The sequence below is a fragment of the Triticum urartu genome, chromosome 3, assembly GCF_003073215.2.
Source record: "Triticum urartu cultivar G1812 chromosome 3, Tu2.1, whole genome shotgun sequence".
Lineage (NCBI taxonomy): Eukaryota > Viridiplantae > Streptophyta > Magnoliopsida > Poales > Poaceae > Triticum > Triticum urartu.
In genome coordinates, this window is record NC_053024.1 from 700,630,897 (window position 1) to 700,641,142 (window position 10,246).

The window sequence follows — 10,246 nt, forward strand, 5'->3', positions numbered from 1 at the left end:
CTAAGTGTTTTCGACCGCGCGCCCAACCCGTTATAGCGCGCGCGCCGTTTATGCGCGTCTGCTGGAGCGACCCGACGCGTTGCGCGCGCGCTAAAACGGCCTAATTTGCGGCGCGGCGCTAGTTTAGCGAGGCTGTTGAAGATGCTCTAAGCACACACACGCATACAACCGAAACGCATCGAGTACAAGATTATTCCTAACAATCTCCCTCTAATCTTGACTTGCCGTCGTTGAAGTTGTTGCAGCTCCAATCATCGTCGCCATGGCGGCCGCTACGGCCACCACCATGCTTGACACAGCCTCCATCCTCTTCCTCGGCGGCGACACACGCCGTTCTCCTTCTCCGCCGGCAACACACGCCCGATGTTCCGGCGACATACGCCATCTTCCTCGTCTCCGGTTGTAGCTACACAAGCCATCTTTTCCGACTCCGGCGACACATGCCGGTGAAAGCCGCAGCACCGCGCATCTCCTTGGGTCAACACACGGCCCAGAGCTCCATCGCGCAGCCGTGGGCGAACGCCGCCACCGCCCACGTCCCAACGCCGACGTGCAGCACCTCCACACCGCCTCGCTGTGCCGCGCCTCCGCAGCTTCCTCGCCGCGCCACCACGATCTCTGCGCCACCACACTCGCCACGGACTCACCGTAGATCGACAAGGCTCTGATGCCAATTGTTGGGACATACCCGGTCCAGCGATGAACGCCGAGTAGCTTCCGGCGACACGAACACCGGACGAACCTCTCTCTTACACGCACTCGGACATACAGAGGTGGAAGAAAGAGGAGGACACTAGATTTTCCGGCGACAAACGCCCCGCCGCACGAACGGCGCCACACTGACGAACGGCGGTTCTTTTTTCTTTCTAGCTCAAACTCGATCGGCACCACACCGTACAACAATGGACTTGATTACATGGCTTAAATAGCCAGACGCACAGCAGCTCGCTAACCAACTCCAAGCGATCTGCATGCATCCACAACTAACCACTACCTGCACATCCATATCCATCCGTGCTGCCCGCTAACAAACCAACGATGCGGCCGATTTTGTAGCTGGCCAAGACGTAGCGATCACGGGCTGCTCGGTCATCCCGCGCACCGCGCGTACGCACACCCGTCCTGATCTTCATGACCTGGTCACCATCACGCGATCGCTAGCGCCTGCTGCAACAACCCTCGATCGCCATACGATCGTGAGCCAGACCACACACCGGCTCGATCTAAGCACACACATGCATACAACCGAAACGCATCGAGTACAAGATTATTCCTAACAGTACTTGTCGCGATGACGCTACTCTGCCAGCCGGCGCTGGCACCATATCTCGAGGTACGCCTGCTTCTGCGCCGGCGTCGCCCCTTGCCAAACCGGTGGCACGGACACCCACTTGCGCACCACTCTATTTCAGAAGAAGCGCGCGATGGGCTCGGGCTCTGGCTCCGGCTGCGGCTGCGGCTCCGGCTCCGGCTTGATGGGGGACGGCGGGGCCACCGGCGGCACCACGCGGTCGTCCGCCGCGGAGAGGGCAAGGGCTTGCGCCATTGCCGTCTCGTAGCGGGCCTCCTCTTCCGCCTCCGCCGCTCTGCGCCGCTCGTCCTCCTCGCTCTCCCGGTAGACGGCCACAAGGGCCGCCTGGTAGGTGTCCTCCGCCGCTTGGTCCTTCTCGCGGACGACGAGCGGCGTTGGCCTCCGGTTGACCTCGCGCACGCCCCATCGCCTCGCCTTCTCGTGCTCGAAGGCGAACTACCTCGCCCAGTTGGGCGAGTCGGTTGCGTAGGCCTTGTCGAGGCGCTGCTCCGGTGTCAGCAGCGCCCGCCGGCGCCGCACCTTCTCCGCGTGAGCACGAGCCGTCCGCGGCGCTGCCGGCACTGGGATCCTATCTGGATCCAGATGCCAGTCGTGCGGCAGCGTCACGTCCAGATACGGCTGAGGCTGGCGGTTCTGCCAGTGCCACTCCGCCCGGTGCACTGGCACGCTCACGCGCTGCCTCTGCCGGTGAGGCACCGGCAGAGGTGGGAGGAACTCGGAGGGGAAAGGGGTGGCGGGGGACTTGCCCTTGGCCTTGCTGCCGCTGGCGCCGGAGAAGAGGCCCATCTCGCTGTGGTTGTGGTGGGTGGCTAGGGTTTGCCGGCGACGAGGGAGCAAAGGTGGACAGATGTGGACGACGAGTATGGATGAGGAGGCCCCGCCGCATGGTCGGCTTAAAAAAAGATGAGCGCCGTCGCTGACGCATGGGCCCGTCGTCATAAATTAAGCTGACCGCATGGGCAGCGGGTAGTTGGACGGTTGCCATATGGGGACGCGGCGGATAGCGAGAAGGCACACAAAGCGTTCGTTCGGCGTCCGCGCCGACGCATTTGGGCGCAAATTTAGGCCGCAAATGCGTCGGCGCGGACACGACGCGGACGTAATTTGGGTTTGGGTCGACGCGTTGAGCCGGCACAATTGTCCACGCCAACCCAAACAAACACAGGTGGACGAAATGAGTCGGCCTTTTGAAGTTGCTCTTACTACAAGCCAGACCATTTTCGAGTAAGAAACTAGGTTTGAAGAGGGAACTGATCCAGTTTGTATGCGATCCAACTCGGTGGTATGAACCTACTTAGGCCTCTTTTAGTTCATAGGATAGAATTATCATAGGAATAGGAATTTTGTAGGAAATGAGATGGCATGTATCTTAAATCCTATGAGTAGGAATAGAAAACGAGATGTCATTTGATTGACACCAAAGGAATTTTTCCATTGAGTCTAGGCTCATTTTTATTTTCCTATGAAATGTGGAGGATAGAAACCAATCCTATGTAGGAATAGGAATCTATTCCTATGAATCAAAGGACTCTAAAGAAAAAAATCTTATAAAAATCTTATCCCCTGAAATTTCTATAAAATTCCTCCAAACCAAAGAAAGCCTTACATGCGAACGTGATGGAAACAAGGGTGACCCTATGGCTACACGCACTACACCCATCACCGGATAGTCCTTGTGATATTGTACGTTGCCCTTTGAACATCCCAGTTAATGAATAAAACCTAGTAGAGTTTTTCTTATGAGAAAAAACTTTTCACTTCCCAAATAAAAAAGAAACCTCTAGTCTTCAATGTGGTGCTTGCAATTAACTCTCTGAGCACCCACCGGCGCCATTGCTGGTCCACCTCGTCTCCGGTGGCCTTAGGGTCATGGGGCACGGTGGATCCCGACCCTTGCTGGTGGAAGGGCTTTGTTTTTAGATGTTTCTTTGTGTTTTGTTAGGGTTGTTGTCCTGTTCAGGAAGACAAGATGACGGCGCCTCGCTGAAAAAGAAATAAGGTTCTCCCTGCCTAGACCCGTCTAGGTAGTGCGTCTAGCACCATCGACGAGCGTGTGGAGGTGCGTCTTTGGCGGATTTGTTTTTGGTGAATTTGCTCGGATTTGATTGTAGTTCGTCTACATTCATGTGTCTCTAGGTTGTATGCTTTCGATCAACGCTACTCTTCAACGTTCGCTGGTTCTATGAGGCCTTAGCACGCCAACTTCCTGATTGTCTATAACAACAAGTTATGTCTGGCTCCGGCGAGGAACGGGCGATGACGGTGACGCGCCTTCGACTCTCGTCGGTGCCTGTAGTCATCGCTACCTGGTCTATGAATCTAAATGCTTTTTTGTTATTTTTTATGTTCATTTTACCGCCATGATTTAAAATGAACAGATTAAATGTTTTCTTGTTAAAAAACAAAAGAAAACATTTTTTGAGAGAAAAACAAAAGAAAACGTTGTGTGGCTGTGGAGACGGACAGAGCCTCTTTCCAATCTCTTTCCCTTCATCATCGAATCATTAAAAAAAAGGGGCATGCTACGTGTCCACCGGCTGATCTTTTTAAGAGATCAGCCGGGTCACGAGCCGTCAGATCAACAAAATTGAGCGGTCGCGTACGCCTCACTTCTTGAAACACAGGTCTTGTTGCGGAATTACTTATGTAACATAAGTTTTGTTGTAGAAATTTGTGGCATCGGCTATTTTGTTGCAAAAAGAATTATTTTTTTGCAACTGAGGCCTTGTTGCAGAAAATTTCTGTAATAAAGGTTTTGTTGCAAAACATAGACCAGTCAGAGATCATTACAACACCACATATATTTCAGAAACATAGCCACAGTTGCAGAAACGCGTTTGATGAACAACGGTACGCGGGCACGGTTGAACACCCTGCCATGCAGGGAAGGTGACGGATGCGGCCATTGCGATCCGCCGGGTGACGGTAAGCGTTTCCCTAAAAAAAATCATAAAAAAAAGAAGATAGCCTGTGTCCTTCCTTTTTGGATTAGTTTGAATTGCCTGTGTCCTTCCTTGAACCAACAAACGTACGGAGCCGCCTAGACCCCAATTTTCCAACAAGGAACCGCGAAACATTCCCACGCCTTGCATCTGCCTGACTAGTGGGCCTAGCTGGTACTAGGTGTCAGCTGATCCGCCCGTTCGCATTGCTCCTCCCCAGTCACCAGCCACCAGTCCCCACTCCACACCCGCGAAAACCCTACCTCCGGAGGCATCGCCGTCGCCGGGCGAGATGAAGGGCGGCGACGTCGAGGCGGGCACCGCGGAACCGAAGGGGACGACGGAGAGCCCCGAGCTGCGCTGGGCGCTCATCCGGAAGATCTACGTCGTCCTCTGCCTGCAGCTTCTCCTCACCGCCGCCGTCGCGGTCGTCTTCGTCAGGGTCCGCGCCATACCCCACTTCTTCGTCTCCTCCTACGCCGTCCTCGGGCTCTACATCTTCATCCTCATCTTCCCCTTCATCGGTGAGGCCTCAAACCATTTCTCTCCTCCATCGTCTTTGTTACGAATTTGTGATCCAATTGCAGTTTGCAGGGAGGGTTTTCTTTTTTCTTTTTTGGGAAAAAGAAACAGAGCATGTATGTACAGGGGCTATACAAAATTAAATTGCGACATACAACAAGTGCATTTTAAGTGCCACAAAACAACTACTATGATGCACAATTATCGCAAGCCCCGCATCCGATTTGGGAGATCTGAATAATATTCTCGTTTTGCTCTGTGAACTGCTAGCCACTGAGCTATCTTTCTTGAATTTACGCCTGCAAGCATAAAGACTTGGAGTGATTCCCCTGAAAATAGAAGGTCGTTCTGTGTATTCCAACTGACCCAAGAGGCAAGCAGTGCGAAATTCGGACGAATTTATACACGATACTGCTAGTTGTATGCGTGCGATTTCATTATGGCTTTTGCTTTGCATTCTTTGTGCAGAACTATGGATTACAACTCCTGATTTTTTCAGGAACGTCCCATGCACTCTTAATTTTGCTTTACTACTGTAGAATGGGATGTGGTTGCTGTGTGAATTGCAGCTGGGAGTATAATCTGTTACTCATGAAACGCTTGTCAATCTTTTGTATGCAGTGATGTTCCCGTTGCACTTCTACCGCCAGAAGCACCCAGTCAACCTGCTTCTGCTTGGCGTCTTCACAGTGGCCATCAGCTTCTCTGTCGGCTTGACATGTGCCTTCACTAGCGGTAATTGTCTTCCCACCACGTATTCTTTCTGCTCCTGCTGCCAGCTCCTAGCTTGTTCTTGACTCACTCTGCTCTGCTGCTGATGTAAATCAGCATCCTTTAATGCCCCTCTCATTGTGTTAATTCATTACATATACATGGCTAGTAGATATTTTTGTACTATTAGCTAGCTTGTTAGTCACCATGTGCGGCAATTGGTGGTTTCCTGCTGATATTGTGAAGCATTTTGTTTACGTGTGGACTGGGTTCAGAAATACATGTGACTGTAGTTGATGCATTTTCCTAGTCTGTGTTGAGGACAAATTGTAGCTGTTGGACACCATTTATGATTGATATGCTTGTCTGAGTTAGAAGCATTTGTAGTACTGCCAGCTAGCAGGAATTACCTTTTTACCTTGTTTTGCAAATTTCAGCTGTTACTTTTTGAATTCAGGAATTGGCAAACAGTAACCTTTGCTTTTCATAGAACATTAGTTGGATCTTGTATATTTATTTACTGTTTCTTCCGGCCACTATTTGTTGTAAGATACACAGTGTTGTGATAGTATCAATTTGATATAAAGGGCCGATTTGTCCAATAATATGCGAGCTGACCTGCCCAAGTTGACATGGTTTTGGCAAGGATGTGGTTTAGGTTGCAGGACTAGCTTAAACCCGTATCAAAATAGAAAGGATTTTCAGTTGATATATCATTACTAGTGTTGTGACAAGACAATAGATGCTTCATGCATGTGCTGGTTAATACATAATCTTTCGATTTAGACAAAGTTATATTGACACGCACTCTGTAATCTGTCCTCCATTTGTGTTTGCGTCAGCATTCACCACTGCATTTTGGGGTTGTACCAATTCCAAGGTTCTTTCTATCTTGTACTACATCACAGGAGGTTGCTGATAGTTTGCTTCTTCAATGCATCACTGCCATTTACTTCAGATTTTAGCATGCACGTGCTTTATTGTCTAGTCAAATTTACATGATAGTTTCTTTGGTAAAGAGATGTATGCGATGATAAGAAAGCAATTAGTTCATTTAGTAGTCCTGCTCTTATATATATATATATATATATATATATATACATACATATTTGTTTACTGTTAGTATGATGTGTGTGTGTTTTCTACTTTGTCGGTATGATGGGTTTTCTTCGATAAAGAACCACCGCTAAAATAGTCCACTGTGCGCAGGCAAGGTCATTTTGGAGGCTGGGATTCTTACAATCGTAGTTGTCTTGAGCCTCACTGCTTACACCTTCTGGGCTGCAAGGAGGGGCAAGGACTTTAGCTTCCTTGGTCCTTTCCTATTTGCTTCTCTGATGATTTTGCTCGTCTTTGGGTTCATTCAGGTCAGATGCCGTCTGTTCCCTTCTCTAGTTAGGTGTGTCGCCTATTTATCTATCAGCATTCTCTATTCTACAATGCACATACTGATCATGACTTCTGTTTGCAGATTTCTTCCCGCTGGGCAAGCTCTCTCATATGATCTATGGCGCGCTGGCGGCACTCATCTTCAGTGGCTACATTGTCTATGACACGGGCAGCATCATCAAGCGTTACAAGTATGACGAGTATGTCTGGGCTGCCGTCACGCTCTACCTTGACATCATCAATCTGTTCCTGGGCCTGCTGACTCTGTTTAGGGCGTGTGACAACTAGGCACGTCTTCCTGCCCCTGCTCTCTCGTGCTTCAAATCCCGTCGACGAATTTGGTATCCTGATGAGTCCTTGACATGAAGAATTGTATAGTCTGGTCTGTCTTGCTGGCACGGTGAAAATGTTGCTTACTTTAGTTCAGTTGATTGATCCCTAGTATAGAGGAAACATAAGAAAACCGTGCGTCGGTTCTATTCTATGGATGGTAGATGTGATGTTGTATTTAGGGGGTCTTTGACATGCTGGATTGGTGGTGCTGCGTTTCTGATATCATTTGTGTAGCCGTGTGGCTTCTGGACGAGGGCTTTCTGGTCTGTCTAGTGGGTGGCGTTTGTCCTGTACTATGAAGTAAATAGCCCAGATTCTAAGCTATTCCCTCCGTATATGTCCTTTTAGTCTTTTTGGATGTATATAGACATATTTTAGAATGTAGATTCACTCATTTTGCTCTGTATGTAGTCCGTATTGGAATCTTCAAAAAGACTTATATTTAGGAAAGGAGGGATTAAAACTAAAGGGACGCATGTTTTTTTGCTGGTGAAGCAGCTTTTCTTTTCAATTAGACGCACGTTTTCATGTATACCACTTAGAGCAACTCTAGCAGAGCCGTCATGTGTGGTCGCTGTGATATGCCAAAGAGATTGCAAAGGCAAAATGTGTGGTAGCCGTCATAAGGCGAAACGTGTGGTCTCCGTCATATGACATATAGAGATTGTGAGGGTGAAACGCAGACTCAAATTAGCTAAGAAGACAATCTTCATATTTTTCACACACGTGTGTCCTACCTGTAATTGACTGTAATGGTTCTTTTCAAAAAGTCAAAATCAAAACATATTTGATTCAGACTTCAGTTCGAACAAAAGAGAAGCATTGTTCATTGTAGACCTCTTACATCGAATTGTGCATAAAAAATACATCGTGGTAGATCCACCATTTACAAAGCAAACCACAACAAAACAGTTGACATTTCTGGTGAGACTTTTTCACCTCCCAGTACATCATAATAAGACCCCATGCAAACTTTCACTCTTTTGGATCATAGTTAGGTTGGATTCATTTTTCTAATGAAAAATGCAAATGGTGCCTAAAGACAGGAAAATTAAATATATGTATTGATTTTCCCAAACTTTCTCTAGTAGTTTGATTAAATCATGACAACAAATGTAGACTATATTGGATTGCTATTCTTACAAGCTGCTTCAAAAGGTACTACTAGTTATGAACTGTTCGAAGAGTGCACGAAGAGAAATCAAGACATGAGAACTGCCAATGTAAGATTATAATTGTCACCATCACGGATAAAATATAGGATCTAAACCATCGCTCATGTGACATGTACATAGAATGATTGCTCATTACAGCCATCTTACAACGAATTGTGCATAACACACACATCATGGTAGATCTACCATTTTCAAAGCAAAGCACAACAACACGGTTGCCACTTCTTGAGAGACTTTTTCACATTCCTAATTTATCCATAATAAGACCTCATGCGAAATTTCACTTTTTTGGACCATATGTTGTTTTTTTTAATTTATATTATGAAAAAAATGCAAATGGTGCCTAAATACAACAAGTTTTTTTAGGAATATTTCAATATCCATTTGGGGTTGCTTCTTGTGCAGACTGCATATGCTGGGGTGGATGTCCCTTCTTTTTGGCACAATACAACAAGTTGGTTTGTACATCATATACACATATAAAATTTGTATAACAACGTAAAAAATGCATTTCAATAATGTTTCTGAAAGTATAGATGAAGAGTTACGGAAGTTCTTGCATATGTTATGAAATCCCACCAATTTCTATTATCGCTCCCTCAATACTTCCAACCACTCCAAAAATTTTATCCCATTAGTCCCTAAATACCTTCTTTCTGTTTCACAACATTTATCCACAACCTCAATTGCAGCGCTTCTGCCTCCCTCTCTTCTCCCCTAGATCCGGCACCATCCCGAAGGCGTATGGTTCCATCTCCGACAAACTCTGAAGCGGGAACATCCGCAAACCTTCTCCGCCTACCGTAAAACCTAACCATAACGACCAGGTGTTCTCCCCCTCCTGCCCCACCCAACGCCCTCTAATATTTGGATGTGCGTATAAATTTATACATGTTGTTCATTTGTCCTCTTGATGTAATTACACCTATGGTTACTTCTGCAAGAATTCCAATTCTGGATTTGTATTATGAAATGAACTGCAAGTCATTCTATCTAGGTTTATAGTTATGTTCCCATGTTCTTATTAAAATTACTGTACTAATGATTTATTATGTTTTGAGGAATGTATGATTATTTCTTATTTACGTAGCATGTTATAGTTTATCCAATCTAGAAGTATGTCTCGTTCTACCTAAGACAATACAAGATTATTTATTGACACTTTGTATTTATGGATTCTTTGATAAGTTATACATATGTATTCACGTCAATGATGAATGTGCATATTAGCAAGTCGTCATTGATATTCAGCTGCTGCCACCAAATCAGCACATGTATATGAGAGGGTAATGTTAGAGACCATGAAAGAGAAGACTGCTCGAATATCCGAATGTATGAAGAAACATTGTGTTGGTAATGTTGGTCTACTAGATTTTGCCTCTGTAGCACATTCTTTTGTGTATGGTGGTGCACAATAGGAAGTTGAGATAGATAAATATTCAAAGGAGGCATTTGATGTCTATGAGATTAAAATAGCCAAATAGGTCTCTTGGAAACTCTTCTCGTCAGATCCAGATTTATTGTGTATTATATTACAAGCCTTGATAAATCATTGTTTGGAACTTTATCTCATCAAGTGCATTCCACCAAGTAGTGGATGGTTCTACAATGGTATGACACAAGAAGCGTACCAAAGCTGATGTGCCTTCCTCATTGATTCAACAAAGAAGTACAGTAAACCCAACTATCTACACGATACAACTTTGCTTGTTGATTGCAAATGCATCTCTACTATGTAATTCTACCATAACACATTTATTTAAACGTGCACTGCTTATGTTGTAACATCCATGGTGCATGATTTCTGAAAGGAAATCTTAATGTTGACTTAAAGGATGAATTTTGCCGCACAAATGCGCATT

General features: G+C 46.4%; 1 protein-coding gene across 1 annotated transcript; it reads left to right on the top strand.

Annotated features, from left to right (window-relative positions):
- The first annotated feature begins 4,453 nt into the window (after window positions 1-4,453).
- Window positions 4,454-7,429, top strand: LOC125549272 (protein LIFEGUARD 4-like). The gene is made up of 4 exons (XM_048712721.1): window positions 4,454-4,778; window positions 5,398-5,511; window positions 6,697-6,864; window positions 6,959-7,429. The coding sequence occupies exons 1-4, from the start codon at window positions 4,547-4,549 to the stop codon at window positions 7,162-7,164; spliced, it is 720 nt and encodes a 239-aa protein (XP_048568678.1). The 5' UTR covers window positions 4,454-4,546; the 3' UTR covers window positions 7,165-7,429.
- The last annotated feature ends 2,817 nt before the right edge of the window (window positions 7,430-10,246 follow it).